The sequence below is a fragment of the Desmodus rotundus genome, chromosome 1 (assembly GCF_022682495.2).
Source record: "Desmodus rotundus isolate HL8 chromosome 1, HLdesRot8A.1, whole genome shotgun sequence".
NCBI classification, from domain to species: Eukaryota; Metazoa; Chordata; class Mammalia; order Chiroptera; family Phyllostomidae; genus Desmodus; species Desmodus rotundus.
The window spans coordinates 85595283-85611774 of NC_071387.1; the positions used below are offsets into that span (position 1 = coordinate 85595283).

The 16492-nt window shown below is 49.8% G+C and overlaps 1 protein-coding gene across 7 annotated transcripts in view; it reads right to left on the bottom strand.

Moving 5' to 3' along the window:
* Positions 1 to 1015: 1015 nt before the first annotated feature.
* ROR2 (receptor tyrosine kinase like orphan receptor 2) overlaps positions 1016 to 16492 on the bottom strand; it is a 215810-nt gene continuing 200333 nt past the window's right edge. For all 7 annotated transcript variants that reach the window (XM_053925616.1, XM_053925618.1, XM_053925605.1 and 4 more), the window contains 4 exons: positions 16025 to 16339; positions 14698 to 14943; positions 11019 to 11221; positions 1016 to 9697 (listed from right to left, as the gene is read on the bottom strand). In XM_053925616.1, the coding sequence (XP_053781591.1) occupies positions 8249 to 9697; positions 11019 to 11221; positions 14698 to 14943; positions 16025 to 16339 (2213 nt within the window). In that variant the 3' untranslated portion in view covers positions 1016 to 8248. The remainder of the gene's footprint in view (positions 9698 to 11018; positions 11222 to 14697; positions 14944 to 16024; positions 16340 to 16492) is intronic.

The window sequence follows — 16492 nt, forward strand, 5'->3', positions numbered from 1 at the left end:
GGTGGAGAATAGGCTTTGCTGCTGCCTCTGTCGGGCGGGCCTGCTGCTTCTCTGCGAGATCCCTGCAGAGGTGCCCAGCAGGCTGCCATCAGCCTTTGTCACCAATAATCTAGGGATTTCACCTTGTATCCCTTCGGAGAGAATCTCACTGTGAGTTCTGTGGCCCAGTCAGCAGCTGCGCGTGTTTGCATTTGGAACAAGCACCCCTACAATTAGATCTCTAAGTGCTTTTCTAAATAACTGTGCTAACCTCAGTGGATCAAATCCAGAGGCTTTCTAATAAGCACTCCAGTTTTCTCGCACATACCAGGTGTTTATGCTAGGTTATTTTGGCAAAAAAAAAGTCCAAGGTATAGTTACTGAGATTTACGAAGAGAACACAACCTGTGCTAATGAGCACACGTGTGTGGGACCTGCACGATGCACCCAGCTCTCACCACAGCTGTACCACATAAACATGGCAAACTGCATTTTGTAGGAAGAAAATCTGAAGTTCATCTTATGCTCAGGAAACATACACTGAAAGTTATTCTAACTAGAACTTTACCCTTATTTGTTAACAGTTAAAACTTGAAGAGCAGTTACCTGGAAAAAAAAACCCCAAAAAACAAAAAGAGGTGAACAACAAGCTCACTCTCCCTGGGAAGACACGGGCCTTGCTGATGGAGCCACCAGGAGCCCAAGTCTCCATGTCCCCAGGGCCATCAGGGACACAGAGAGAACATCTCTGATGTTGCAGGGACCCGTGTGTACATGCAGTAGATGGGAGGAAGCAATATTGGTATTTACTTTGAAAAAATATAGAATTGGCCCTGGCTGGTGTGGCTCAGTGAATTGAGCACCAGCCTGCGAACCAAAGTGTCGCCAGTTCAATTCTCAGTCAGGGCACATGACTGGGTTGCAGGCCCCGGTCCACAGTAGGGGGCGTGCAAGAGGCAACCACACATTGATGTTTCTATCCCCCACTTTCCCCCTCCCTTCCCCTTCCTAAAAACATACAAAAAAACATAAAAAAACCCAAAAACATAGAATTGATTTGTGCTCCTGTTCAGCCAGGAAGCTGTGGCTGCTTCTCAAGTGTTGCCATGCCTTCTGGACTCGCCCTTTTGAAACAGAATGAGAAAGGAAGGTGGCTGGTGTCAGCACCTCTCCCCTCACCCTCCATCTCACCTGGCCCAGAGCAGCTGGACAGCTGGGGTGTGGGTGGGAAAGGTGGGCGCGGTGGTCGGATAGGAGAGGACTTCACCCAGAGGAGCAGGGCGCTGGGCCCTATTCCCCACACATTTTCTGTACCAACAGACCCCTGTGCACTTGGATTCCTTCTCAGAGTACGGTTTTAACGCAGAAAATGAAACATTCAAATTACAAAGAAAACATCTATATTGCAATTATCAAAATATGCTTAAAAACCAAAATAATGGTATACTATACGTGCTTCTGTATTAACTCAGCAACAAGATTGGGCAGCAGGCCCAATAACTGAGTGAACTGTTGGAGTGGTGGTGAGCGAACAAAACATCAAAAGATCTGCCACACTTACAATGTGACCGATTTTTACTCGCGACCAGGCACGAGTGCCAAGTACATATCTTTGGTGCCTCTCCCCTTACATTTATAATAGAAGCAAATACTGCATTTCAGTTAGAGGTTAGTGAAAATGAATGTGACTTTCCCCACCCACGTTCATAGCCAGGCCCCGGGGCTTGGGGCTCTGAGGTAGGCAGGGCCTTGCCAACCTGTTCTGAGGCCCAAATAGGCAGAGAAGTCCTTTCATCCCAGTCGGAGCGTAGAACGTTTCCATCACCTCACAGAAATTCCTCATGCTTGTCCGCTCTGGAAACTGCTCTGCTTCCGTCTTGATGTGTTTGCCTTTTCTGGACACTTCATATAAATGGAGTTATATAATATGTAACGTTTTGCTTCTGGCTTCTCTCACTTGGCAGAATGTTTTTGAAGGGAAGGAGAACCCTGCCTCCCACTTAAGACACCAGCCACCTGCACTCACAGGTCCCCTCAGTGTGCCCATGACAGCAGAGGCAGTCTCTGTCCTTTGTCACTTGCACATGCAGGGTCCTGATTTGATGACACCTGTGTGACCCTTGTCAGTTGCCACAGCGGGGCTCTGCCCAAGGCATCGGAAACGCAACACCCTGTGTTCAGTGGCCTTCTTCAAGAGCATGTGGGGGTGGCATTTCCTATCTTGTTTGACACTGAATCCAGCCATCAGTATACATTTCAGATATATTTGTGGAAATGCTGTTATGAACAAATAAGTAAAGGTCATTTGATGAGAATTATTAAACCGTTCATAGAACTTGGCTGCAACCTCAATCACTCCATCTAAGTAATGTTTTCTCCTGATATTCTTAAAAGGGGCCGGCTCGAACTGAAACAAAACAAACATGATTAAGTGCTGGTGAGGATGAGGAGAAATTGGGCCCCTCATTCATTGTTGGTGGGAAGGTAAAAACACTTTGGAAAATAGTTTGGAATTTTTTTTAAAAGACCAATGATTTACCATACACCCCAGAAATCCCACTCCTAGCAATCTACACGAGAGAAATGAAAACATATCTACAATGAACACATGCAAGTGTTCGTAGCAGCATTATTCTAACAGCAATCCGAACCTGGGTAAACCCAAACGTCTTATCCCAGGATGAGTCGAGAAACTGTGAATCAGTGAACTGTGTCTGGATATACAGTAAATGGAACACTACTCAGCAATAAAATGAACCTGACACATTCTACAACATGGGTGAACTTCAGAAACATTCTGCCAAGTGAGAGAAGACAGAAGCAAAATGCTACATATTGTATAACTCCATTTATAAGAAATGTCCAGAAAAGGCAAACCCATGAAGACAGAAGCAGAGCAGATTTCCGGAGCGGACAAGCATGAGGAATCTCTGTGAGGTGATGGAAACGTTCTATGCTCCAACCGGGATGAAAGCTGTGTACTCGGCAAACTTACTAAAAAATCACTGAATTGTAGACTTACAAATGGGTAAGTTTTCTGGAAGTAAATTACAGCACAAACTATTTAAAAAGTGGTCATTTGGTATTCTTTAACGTAGCCAGCGAAGACTGAGTCCTGAGATCTCCACCTGAAGAAAAGTGAAGTGCCTGTCCTGGGGCCCAGGACTAACTCCTTGTTGCAAAATACTGGGGATCTCCTCAGGGAGAAGTGCAAGGGTGCAGCACAGGGGAGACTGGAAACAGGGTATCGGCCAGGTGCGGCACGGCCCATTGCCCTCCCTTCAGGTTGTTGATGTGCCGGCTGGAATGCGGCCCGTAGTCTTTCGGACTGACTGATGTGCAACCAGTGCCACAGCTGAGGTGCACCTCGGTATTAAGGGGAAAGCTCTGTCATGCAAATTAAGGATGGAAACCGGAGAGGAAGATGCTTCTTGAACTCTAAAACTATCTTCCAATTTTGTACATCAGTCTCTTCAATCTTTTCCTTGGCTCCTGTAACCTAATTTGAACTATTTTGTGTATCTTAAAGTAGTAGTGAATTTTCTTAACAAAACTGTACAAGTTCACATTCTTACTGGTTTAGACTGGCTTTCTCCTGAAGAGGTGGCTTTAGAGCAATTTTTCAGTAAAGAGCCCACGGAGAGCAGACAAAACTTAAAAACACAATTTGAAAAGTGACAATAGGTGATTGCTAAAACCCTAGGAAAGCCATATTAAACAGATACTAAAATATAAAAAATGCTTTACAGGTAAGTCATTGGGAATGAGGACAGAGAGCACTGTGAGATCCACTGTACCGTCGCCGTCAAGTTCTTTAAGAAAAACGAGCGTGTTTGACACAGATGGGGTGGCCGAAGCAGAGAGGGGTGAGGTGCCCTTCCTCCCTGAGTTCTTTTTTCTGTCTGGACACCCTCTCCCTTCCTGTCCTGCATTGAGACCTGAGCAAGATCACAAAATCAGGTACCCGAGTTCATCTGAACTTAGCTCCCTGACGGGCACAGTGGTGAATGGCACAGGGCCTTATTACCAAGGGGTGTTCGCAGCTGCCTTCTGGAGTTCCAGGGAAGCATTCATTCGGTTCCTTCCCTCCTCTGGGTAACTTTCCCTTCTCTGTACAAGCCTCCAGGGCCTTCTGACACCCAAGAGATGATTTTAATCTCTCTCTGTCTCTGGACAACTTTTCATTAAATCTTTAACACTTCAGACTGGAAGAGTGAACAGGACAAATTGTGAAAAAAAAACAATACTAATGATCTAAAATAGTAACTTGCCCTATCTTTTAAAAACCATGCATTAGAACTTAGCCCAGTGTTCCCCAGTCCCCTCCATGCACAGCTTTTTCCCAACCTACACCTGCACAGCCCACGTGCTCCAGGCTGGGGGCTAGGGGAAGCGGCACTTCGAGAAATCACTGGTGACAGTGCACGCAGCAGAGCACCCGGGTGGGGGACTGCACTGTGGCACCACCTGCCACTTTACCACTCACCAGCAGAGCCACCGCCAGGAACTCCTCCTGCAGACAAGCTCCCACCCACTGACAGGCAAAGACCCCCAAGATACACAATTACGTGAAGAAGACAGAAAACAATTTGTACAGGTTACCACTTACATAGAAATGGAATAACTCTGAGAACATACAGGCATATTTACTTATAAATGCACTGATAAATGGGTGATCCATAAAAAGCCAATAACAGTCCTGATTGCTGTGGCTCAAATGGTTGGGTGTCATCCTGCAAAGCAGAATTGTGTGGGTTCGATTCCTGGTGAGGGCACACACCTGGGTTGCAGCTTCAGTCTCGGGTCAGGGCATGTAGGAGACGCAATCAATCAATGTTTCTCTCTCATACTGATGTTTCTCTCTCCTTCCCATCTCTCTAAAAATAAATAACATCTTTAAAAAAGAAAGCCAGTAAGTTATACTTGGAGAGGGAGGAAAACTGAGCGGAGGGAGTGCAAGAGGGACTTCCCACTGTGTCTTTGAACTACAGGAATGCACTGGCTGTTCAATAACCACACAAATGATGGAACAATAGTAGAAATACAGTGCTGTAAACTGTGCTATTGGCCTCAGTGTGAACACCGGACAATAAGGCTCATGTCCTCTGTGCAGGTGTCCAGTAGCCTAAATAAATCCAGGTCTTTTCTACCTAAATAAAACATTATTCTTTTTTAAGAGCCACTGACCAAGCCCCCTCACTAAGTGCCAGGCCACCAAATACTTACAGTCTCTACCACCTGGGGACTCACTGATGGGGGAGAAAAACGTGGGTGAGGGGACAACAGGACTGACCATGAAAAGGCCACAGTGGCTTGCGCTGGCCAGGTCTCGGAACAGTGCTCTGAAGTAAATCCACCATGACACAACCTTCTTCAAAGTTCAACTCAAAAAAGAAAAGAAGGTTTTAAATGGTCCCATAAGAAACTCACATTGAACCAACATCTGTGTAAGATTTTGTTATCAAACAGTTATAAAATCACACTGTCCAAGAACAGCTAAGACAAATCTCGATGTTGAAGAAAATCCAAAGTGAGCACATTTGAAGTGTTTTCCTGTTGAGAGAACCAGGAGATTTTTTGCGATTTAGTGGGAAGCTGTCATATACTGTAGCACTTAATCAAACTCCCTAAAATTGGTCCAGAATGTTAGCCATTGCTCGCACAGACTGTTTCAGGAGGGACTGATATCAGGAAATATAAAGCATGCATGAGGTATTTCTGGCTTCGCGCAGCTTGATTAAAACTACCTACACCTAAACGAGTTGTTCAGTCGCTGAGGAAATCTCCCCCTGCAGGATGAACAGGGGCAGGCACACCACTGTGTGGGCCACAGGAATGATACTTACCTGAATCATCCACATTAGCTCTAAGTCTGGTTGTTCTGGAACACCCCGACTCAGTTACTTTTGTTCAATTGCACCAATTTTAAAAGCTCAATCTCCCTCAAGATGAATCGAGATTTTACAATTAGAATGAGTCGTAACAAAGAAATGCCATAGTGAACCAAAAAACAAACAAAAAAACCCAACCCCAAATTGAAACCTTCAGCACCCCACCTCCGCCGGCAGACCCTCCCAACACACCTCTGCAGAATCCCTGCTGTGGGATCTGCATGGACTGTGGCCTGGGCATCAGGTTCCTGTCTGGGACCGCGTGGCCACAACTGCGGCAGGGTTGGCCTCCTGACTGCACACACAGGGAAGAGTGCCGCAACGCAGCAGTTAAACCATCTGGGGGACCACATTAGAGATAAGTTCCTCCCTCAGGTCAATGGAAATGAGAAGTAGCTGCATCCAATCCTGACCTTTCTTCCTATACAGCTGACCCACCCTGGCCAGGAGGGGCTGGGCCTCCCAGTCCTACCCCATCACATCACTTTGCTCCAGCCAGCAGGGCAGAGTCAGTCCTGGTTTGCGGATATACTCATGGACACTTCATTTCATTACTTGTGTGTGGTGAGGGCGGGTGGGGACTCTCCTGAGCAGCACTGTGCTAAATAAAGCAGTGGGAAAGGGGTATACAGGATAGACTTGACGTTCAGGATGGCCCCAGATGCTGGACAGTTGAGAGCAATCAATTCTGTGTTCAGTGGCTCTCAGTGGGTCCTCTGCCCGCAGCACCAGCACCCTCTAGGAGGGAACCTGTTAGAAACGCACTTTCTTGGCCCCACCCAGTCAGCCTGGGAGCAGGGAAGAGGTTTGCTGCTGGTTAGAAGACCATGGCCTGCGAGTGGGAAGCAAATCTCCACCAGAGTCCCACCTGGCCCTTGCAGTACTCACAGAAAACCTCAAGGCCATGTTGGGGCAGGGGCAGGGCCAGGCCCTGGGGCAGCAGGGGTCATGAAGGCTGGCAGGAGTTCTACCAGGCCGTACCCATGTTGTGGCTGTTACAGTGCCCCTCTCCTGACCCCCAAGTGACCCCACCCAGGTGCACTCTGGCTCAGCTGGCCACAATGCAGAGGGTGCAGACAGCTCTGAGCAGGTAGTGAAGGACTCCCATTCCCCCTCATGGGCTCACCCCACCGCACTGCTCCAGCACCCTGGTTAGTACCAGTCTAAATAGGGATCCTGGGACCTCAGGAGAAGAGAGGTTGACAACCAAAGACCAACTTCATGTCATCAACAATGAATTCACCCCCCAAGTCCTCAACAGAGAATGCAACGGAGCTTGTTTCCACTACTTATTTAACAATGTCCATCCACATTCACATGAACTCTCAGGTTCTGGGCCAGCCCCCTAGGCTGCAAAGGGTTCAGCCCACATGGACACCATCCACATCACCACCATCCAGCATCTCCCCATCCCACACTGCCCGACACCCTCATAACCTGCAGGGAGGAGAGCTAATGTGGCTGCACTTTACCGGAGACACCAGGTATGGGAGTCACACACCGGCACTGTCCGTGTGTCCTGTGCAGGGTGCCCACGGGCCTCCTCTCACAGGAACTCTGAAATAAACGGACCTCTCTTACATCGGTACAAACACAAGCAACCAAAATACAATCAGGCAGTATCCCAGATGGGTAAAGTAAACAGTTAAATTACTAAGTCATTATTTAAACTCAAAATACTTCGATGAAAATGGCATACAAAAATTATATAAATTACATTTAAGGTCTGTACATGATTCCAAGAAAACAAACAACACAGTGCTGTGTCCACCACTGCTCCCTCTGTACCATTCCAACCCCGGAAACACTTTCCCTTGAATGCCAGGAAAGTGGGCAAAATACACATGCAGGATAATTCAGATCACTTCACAAAAATACAAAATTGTGTTGGTTTGTTTTAAGGCACATTTTGTCTCAAAATGGGACTCCATTTCAGAAGCCCCTTTCCCACCAGTCCCTGGCAGGGGCAGCCAAAGGAAAGGCAGCCCCTCCATCTGCAGCCAACAGCAAGTGGCTGACAGTCACCAATCCCAGGTCCCAACTCGCTGCTCTGAGCAGGCCTGCCGTCCCAAAGTTTTGCAATATTGGATCCATGTGCAAGATGATGGTGGGACGACGCCAGCCATTTTCCATCAAGGCACAGGCAATGCTCACTCCCATCCTCCTCCAGGGAAAAGCAGACCACATTGGGCATCACCATTCATCAGGTGCCACTGGCTGAAAGACCAAACTATGGCCAAGCGGCAGCTCTGTGCAAAAAGGATGCTGGGGATGAGATTTTGCATGGTGAAAGAGCAGCAAGCCAGACCCCGAGTGCCTGGAGCTCACTTGTCAAGGTGGTTGAAGTCTCCCACCAGTGCCCCTCAGCACCGCACCCCTCAGGCTTCCAGCTGGACCTTGGCTTCGTCCATCTGCACAGTGTCATTGTCCCCCAGCAGCTCGGTCTCCGGGACGGAGCCGTCCTCCTCCTCCTCCTCTGCTTCCTGCACAGGGCTCTGAGCCGCATCTTCAGGGACGTCCTGCACATCCTCGGTGCCCTCGGAGAGCAGGGCTGCCCTGTCAGTCACCGACGTGTTGGAGGGTGCAGTGGTAACATACCCTGTGCTGGTGGAGCCACTGCCACTGTGGTGAGAGCCAGGCTTGGGGACCATCTGGGCAGGCAGCTGCTGCGGAGCCATCTGCATGGGAATCTGGACAGGGTAAAAGTTGGGCAAGTAGGCCCCATAGGCCGGCACGGGCTGGTAGCCATTGACAGGGATGTAGAGCTGCGGAGGAGGCACCAGAGGTCGGATCTGGCCCTTCATGGGGATGAACTGTGGCTGTGGGAAGGGTTGGGCCTTGGGCTTAGGGCCCCCGTAGCGGGCGTTGCTGACGTTGCTGACTGGGCTGGTGCTCAGGGAGCTGGTCTGCGTGGCATTGCTGGCACCCGAGGTCTGCGCTGAACTGTTATAGGTGGACAGGTTGCCCCAGGCCCGAAGCCTGCTATGAATGTCCTTGAAGCGGGGCCGCCGGCTGGGGAACTCGTTCCAGCACTCGACCATCAGGGCGTACACCCAGGCCGGGCAGTCATCGGGGCAAGGCAGCACCTGCCGGCTGCGGACCATCTCCACCACTTCCTGGTTGGAGTGCCCGCAGTACGGCTGCAGGCCGTAGCTGAACACCTCCCAGAGAACCACACCATAGGACCAGATGTCCGAGTCCACGGAGAACTTGCCGTACATGATTGCCTCGGGGGACATCCAACGGATGGGCAGCAGCGCGTTCCCCATCAGCTTAAAGTAGTCGGCTGAGTACACCTCGCGGAACAGCCCCAAGTCAGAGATCTTCACACTCAGCTTGTCATACACCAGCACATTGCGGGTGGCCAGGTCCTTGTGTACCACGTGGTGGCTGGACAGGTACTCCATGCCCGATGCGATCTGTGCCACCACGTGCACGAAGTCAGGGGGCTCCAGGGCCGACTTCACTGTGCGGTCATCATCCGTGCTGCCCACATCAGAGTGTGGCGAGCGCATGACCAGGAACTCATGGAGGTCGCCATGGGAGCAGTAGCTGAAGATCATGCTGAGGGGCTGGTCCTTGGTCACCATGCCCAGCAAGCAGACAATGTTGGGGTGCTGCAACCGTGCCCGCATCATGGCCTCATGCCGGAACTCCTCCCGCAGCGGCCCCTCCGCTTTGTCCTTCAGCGTTTTGATGGCCACGGCCTGGGCCGGCTCCCCCAATGCAGGGCCGAACAGGTGGCCTTTGTAGACCTTCCCAAAGCGGTCCTCCCCAAGCTCCTCCATGAACCTCACCATGGACAAGCTGATCTCCTTCAGTTTAGCCTGCCAAGAAGAAAGCCTAGTGAAACATTTCTGCCACTGCAACTCGAGAAGGAAGAATAGGGAAGTCCCAAGGGGCTCTGGAGGGGCCAGTTCTAGTGCCATCTGTCAGCACAGCCTTGCAGAGGAACTGCTGGTCCAGCCTGCCTCTGGTTCAGCCCTCCCCACACACTGCTTTCTGTTCTTAAACACACCCTGATGTCATGAGGCTGCCTGAAACCTTCAATGGTCCCCACCAGGTTGCAAATTATGTCCCAGGTGCAGCTGAGATATCATAATAGATTGTGTATGCACACCTATTCACACACACCCCCAGCTAGGCTGAGCTCCAGTGGCCCCAGAGTCACCCCTACACCGTCCCAGCTGTGTCCCTCCCACCCAGGAACTTTCCTGCTCCCCAATATGTATGTGTTCACTGAGGAGGTCCAGCCACCACTGCTCAGCACAGCACGACCCATGTCTATTTTCTCTCAAACCCAAGGTATAGGTCCCATGATTTCTGTCAATTTTAGAGCCCAGGCCACCTGTTTTCCTGTTGCTCCTTAGCTGGCCTGTCTTGCTTCTTCCTCTTGATCAGATTCTCAATTAGATGCTTTTTGATGGAAGCACCATGTGGATAAAATTGATGCGAACCTTGCACCTCTAAACTTCTACGGTTCTCACCCCTTCTCTGGGTCTGGCCACCATCTTCTTGGGAGCTTCCCTGACCCCAGGGAGCTCTGTCCCCCTTGCCGTCCAGCCACCCCACCCCTGCCCCCAAACACTGCTGGAGACAAGAGTTGCGGAAGTCCACTCTTCCCCTTCCAAGCCTGCAAGGGTTTGATTTTTTCCCCCCAAAGCTTGGAAGTAAGGTGACTGTCCCATCACATGGCTGAGTGGCTGTGGCAGACCTTCCGGTGCTGCACTTCAGTGCGCTCTCGCCACCCCGACCACTCCTACTGTGGGGGCGGCCTGCCCACTTCCTCTAGAAGACTGTTTGCTCTATCCTTTCCTGAAAAACAAAACAGCAACACCAGCCACAACCCAAACTGTGCAGCGACAGGTCCCAGTCCCTTCACCATGCCATACTGACCCTCAAGTGGGGGAGACAGCCTGAGACCAGTTCTGGTGCCCCTGGAGGCACAGATAAAGCATCAAAGAGAAGGCTGAGAAGGAAAAGCCTCCCACTGGCATGTTAATCCTTGACATGCGTACCACGTATTTTCTAAAGATACCAACATGCTGACATGTTTCAGAGAAGAAACAACGAAAGACAGCTTAAGAGTGCTGTGCTTCAAGTAGATGGAGAAAGCTAACACGGCAGGCAGAGGGTAAGCTGGTAGACCTGCTTGTGCTGGCCAATGAGGGGCATCTCCATGTCCTGGCTGGGGGATGCCATCAGCTGCCGGCGTGGGGGCGCGGAGGCCGAAGCCTTATGCTTGTTGCGACACATGCAGACCAGGAAGAAAAGGCAGGCGACGACCAGGGGGATGGCGATGCTTGGGACCAGGATGTATAGGATCCCCATCCTGCTGCCGTCCCTGGGACCTGCCAACAGGAAGGCTTCCATGAGTTCTCAGCAAACTCCAGGTTCTCTGATGGCCCACTCCCACCTCCAGCTACAGTATTTAAGCACAAATGGATGATCAGGCTGGGTGCGCAAAGGGACACAATTACACACTCAACCTAAAAAAAGGTAATGTCCCCCCAAAATGCACCCCTTGGGTCAACCTGTGCGACCTAGTCCAGAACGGCCTCACGGAAAGAGTGGCGTACAGAGCCCTGAAGACAATCGGACTCTGAGGCCTCCCAGGGCCCTAAGCAGTGCATTTCCCTCTTCACGCCCGAACGCCACCAGAGACACGTGCTCTGCCCAAGTTCTTCTTTATGAAACACAATGAAACATGTCTGACCATTGTCCTTGGTGAAGAAAACTCAGTACAGGGATTAGAAATGACCCAGTTCCCCATCCCGTATTTTAGGACTGTCCGTATTTTTTGTATATTAACATGCTCCTCCAGGGTATTGATTAAAAGCACATTTGGTGTGGAAGCGCAGTGGCCCTGGCGAGTCCGGCCTCGTACACAGTGCTTCAGGGCAGAAGAATTCCGGAAGAGCCTTGGTGACACGGACGGATGGACACTGTGAGGCTTCCAGACAGAGCTTCCATTTTTCAGTGAGGGGCAGCCCTCCGTCTCCCATCCAGGACGTGGAGCCAAACAATAGGCCCCAGGTAGCAGTCTGACAACTGGAGCAGACCTGGGGGTTCCCTCACAGAGGCAGAACCGGCCCCCCAAACAGGCCACTTTCCCACCCGAGTCTTATGAATAATCACATGGGATGTGGGTGCCCCTGTGACTAGTGGATAATGAGCTCTCCATATGAAAGCAAACAAGTGACTTCTAATCAGAAGAGATAACTCACCTGAAAATGAACACTATTGCCACCTCAGTATAAACACACACACACACACACACATGCACACACCACTGTCCCAAACCCAGCCTGGCATCCCAGATTCCAAACTAAAATAAAGGAACACCTCACACAAAACGCTCCTGACCCCACCTGGAGGAAGCTTCGGGAGGCAGTGGAGAGTCTGTGAGTTTTCATTATCAGGGTCGGGAAGAATCCATACCTCTCAGGCCAAGATCAGAGGTGTGAACACTGGCCAAATACTTATCTCATATATGACCATTTATTTTATCATGGCCTTCTCAAAATCACAAACAGAACACATGCTTTTTAACAACTGGAGTATTATAGAACAGTGAATATTCCTAACAGTCCATTTCACCAAAGGCTATTCCATTGTTAATAGGTTGCTGTTCACCTGATTTTTTATGTATGGGAGGGGACCCAAAAAATACTAGAATTATCTTCTGGAGGGTAGGCCCCTTGAGTACAGGTTTCCCTACTAGGTGAGTGTTCTAGGAACCCATCTGTATCAGTGTACCAGCTGGTAGTGTTGTGAGAGGCTGTGTTCAGCTTCAGTAAAAATTTTTTGAAGACACTTTCAACTCATTTGCCCATTCATGATGGGTGATTTACCAGCACACCTGCTCACACTGCACTGAGTGTTCAGCAGTTTTTGACCAAAAATGGCGTGATGCCCGTACCCCACCCTCTCTATTTATCCCATCTCATCCCAAGTGACTTTTTTTTGTTTCCATGGATGAACAAAGTCCTCAAAGGGAAACTTTTTGCTGATGTGGAAGAGGTGAAACAAAAAATGTTAGAAGCACTAAAGGCATCAAAATCAACGAGTTCAAAAACTGTTTGGAGCAGTGGAAAAAAATGTCTCGATAGGTGCACTGCATCAAATGGAGAGCACTTTGAAGGTGACTGAGCTTTAAACAAGTCAGAATAAATATGCAATTTTTATAAATAAATTCCAGGTTGGGGGGGGCTGTCCCTCATATACTTTAAGTTGAACATGAAATAACAAACATTCAACTATTTTGACACACAGAAGCAGCAGTTTCTTATGTTTATTTTAAAATAGAAGTTTGACTAGAATTCATTCTAAATAGAATCATATCAGCCATATTTCCCTGCTCCTGGTTTTGTGGCGGAACGACCTATCCCGCATTTCACATGCGGCACAGAGCTCTAAGCGTTCCTTCCTCAAGAGTGCCCACAGTCCCATCCGTCCCCCACTGGTGAACAATCAATCTGTTTCTTACTTAGCTATTAAAAGTGATTCTGCAATGAATGTCCTTGCATTTCTGCCCCCTAAGTACAAGTATTTCTGCAATATAAGATTCCTACAATTGGCAGGTCAAAGAACATAATTTTTTTCTTTGCTTTGCTTTATTTTTAAGCACAAAAGTAATAACTGCTCATTACTCTTACATTTTAATATTTCTGTAAGTCATGGGAAATCACTGCTAAAAGTCTGGTGTGTAGTCTCCTCAAACTTCACCAGTGAAATGTAAGTGCTTGTGTGCGCACACACACACACACACACAGCTTTTGCTCATCTTGTTTTTTTGTAAAAAGAAAGAAAAACGATAAGGGGAGAAGGGAAGAAGGGGGGGAAGAGAAGGAGAGAGAGAGAGTGAGCAGATACAACCCAACTATTAATGTCCTACAACTTGCCTCTTTCCTTTACCAGGACATCATGAACATCCTCCTCACATTCCATAGAGCAGTTTTACTATAATCTAACCGCTGACATTTCACTTTTAAATCTCGCTCCTGCGATGAACACAGCTGTTGAAGATCTGTGTATATGCTGCTTGCTGAGTGAATGGAAGTGCAAGGAAACGAGCACAGGTTTGCATTCCCATCGCTGGCAGTGTGGAGGCACACTGGCCCCGCCCCACACCCGCCGCCAGGAGAGGTTTCCAGGTGAGTGGTGAGACCTGATGTGCTTCACCTGTTACCTCTCTTTATCGATCTTCTCCCAAGAATCTTCCATCAACCCTCTACCTAAGGTTCCAAAATGGAAGACTCATAAGGCAGCCCATTCTCACTCAGGTACCCAGGCCAACTGGAGCGGGTGGGACACAAATATTGGAATACAGGATAATAACGTTTGTAAAACTTGCAATCATTAATGACAAGCTCTTCTCCTATTCATAATTTAACAGACAATTGCGGGGAAAGTGGTTAAGAGATTTAAGTTGCATTTTCCCTTACTCTGCTAAGCGTTCCATGTGGGCAGCCGGGGAAGAGACAAAGATGGGGAACCCCAACTGCAGACATGGCTGGGGAGCTGCTGCTACTGTGACGGAGAAACCAGATGCAAAGTGAATCCCAGGACTACACACAGGACAGGGCTGACACGAGGGCCCCCAAATGCAAACAGAGGGAGGAAATTAGAGGTGATTTGCACATGATTCCTTAGACTTTTCTATAATTTAAAACATCCTGTAACAACCAGATATTACTTTTACAACGAGCAACAGTTTTATTAAAACGAATAACCATGGTGGTGGTGCCCAGTACCACTGGCCTCCCGGTTCCACGTCATACTTAACAGTCAACACTTTTTAAAAAATGAGACAGAGAATACTTACTACAAGAGGGTATGTCACACAGTTCCATGGGCACGTTTTTATTCTTTGTGAAGCACCAGGGGCCTTCCATCTGCCCCCCGGGGTTCCGGCAGTACGCGTGCCCACCTCCGAGCTCAGGGAAGTCCGCGCTGGTGAGGCGGTGGCTGTGGGGGTGCTGCAGAGCCCACGGCTGGCACTGGTGCCCCGACTTGGTGGTGCTCGCCGTCCCTCTGTAATCTGTGCCTGAGCCATTGTAGCACTGATGGTCTGAGAGAGGAGATGTGTTAGGATGCCCGAATCAAGAGTAAGCAGCCTTTCCTGTGTAACTCTTCCAGAAAGGACAACAAACCAATTTGTCTGCATGTACTCAAACTGGAGTTTCTAAAAGACCAAAGGATTTTCTGTAACTTCTAAGAAAAGCAGCATTTAAAATAGTGACAATCAAGCCCCAAACTCACTAATTAAACTGAGGGTATATCAGGGATATATATAGGGAAGGAAACTTATCAGAAGTTATTCCATGACCCTGAAACCACCTTTGGGATCCACCAGGCATCCCCATTCCAGAATGAGGACCTCATGAGCATTTGCTCTGGAAGCAAAACGAAACTGGGAGGAGGGGAGAGAAACTGCCAGGCCTGGCCCACACCTCAGACACCCCTGCTGCCTCGGGAGCACATCTCAGCCATGTAAGTCACTCCACCTCCCGAGAGGAGCCCCCAGTGCTCTCTGAGCCAGACCTGGTGTGTGCATGTGTCGAATGGTTACAGATTGCTTACTGTGTTTGGCCACTGTTCTAAGAACCTTCTAAATACTATTAACTCATTTAATCTTCATTCTCACTCCCGAGGTTAGTCGTCATCATTCCAATGGGACAAGAGGAAATGGTATGTAACGACTGACAAAGTCACATAAGCAAGCCTCACAGGCAGGGTTCAGGGAGCACAGTGAGCAAGGATCAGGGTCCTAGGGCCTGGAGGAGCCCTGCCACACTCAGGAACCCTTTGGCCCAAGGAATGAATGCAGCCTCTGGCCTGGGTGCCCTGGAGGAGGGCTGGAGATCCGACCTAGTAGTGAGGACAGGGGCTTGTTGATCACTGGTGGGTTTGGAAGCCCACCTGTTCCCCTGAGGCCCCTCACTGTGTTTCATGGCAGGCAGGCAGGCAGACAAATGACTCCCCCTTACAGAATGAAGTCTGAGGCTCAGAGAGGTGGAGTGACTTACTTGGGTCCCAAAGACAGGCAGGGGCCAGCTAGGTGTGGCCTGGTGCTGTGACTGATACCCCTGCTCTTAAGCCCTCCTGCCAATCCCACAGGAAGAGAGGCCCGGGGGGCAGGTGGGACTCACAGCGGCCCAGCCGCTCCGCTGGGATGCCGATGCGCATGCAGTTGGCAGCATCAGGGCTGTCGGGCATGGGCAGCGCCTCGCACTTGGGCAGCTGCAGCCGCATGAGGATGAGTGGGTTGGAGCGCGCAATGGTGTACTCCTGGTGGCACAGGTCGCTCTCCAGCACCTCGCACTCGTCGCGGCACAGCTCGCGAGGCTTAGGCGCCCGGGATTGTGCGTCACACAGTGGGAACACGAAGTGGCAGAAGGACGGAATGGCAAACTGCGAGCACTGGTCCGACAGGTGTGTGGACGTGCCAATCATGGTGAAGGCCGCTGTGGATGCGTAAGACCTGTTAGGGGGAAAGCCTTCGCCCCACGCACCCACGCCCCCACCCTGCCTGGCAGTGCCTCCAGCCCTCCACCCTTTCTTCACCCCTACCCCAGGGCCCCAGGAGGCATGTGAGCTGCTCTAATTTGAACCAGACA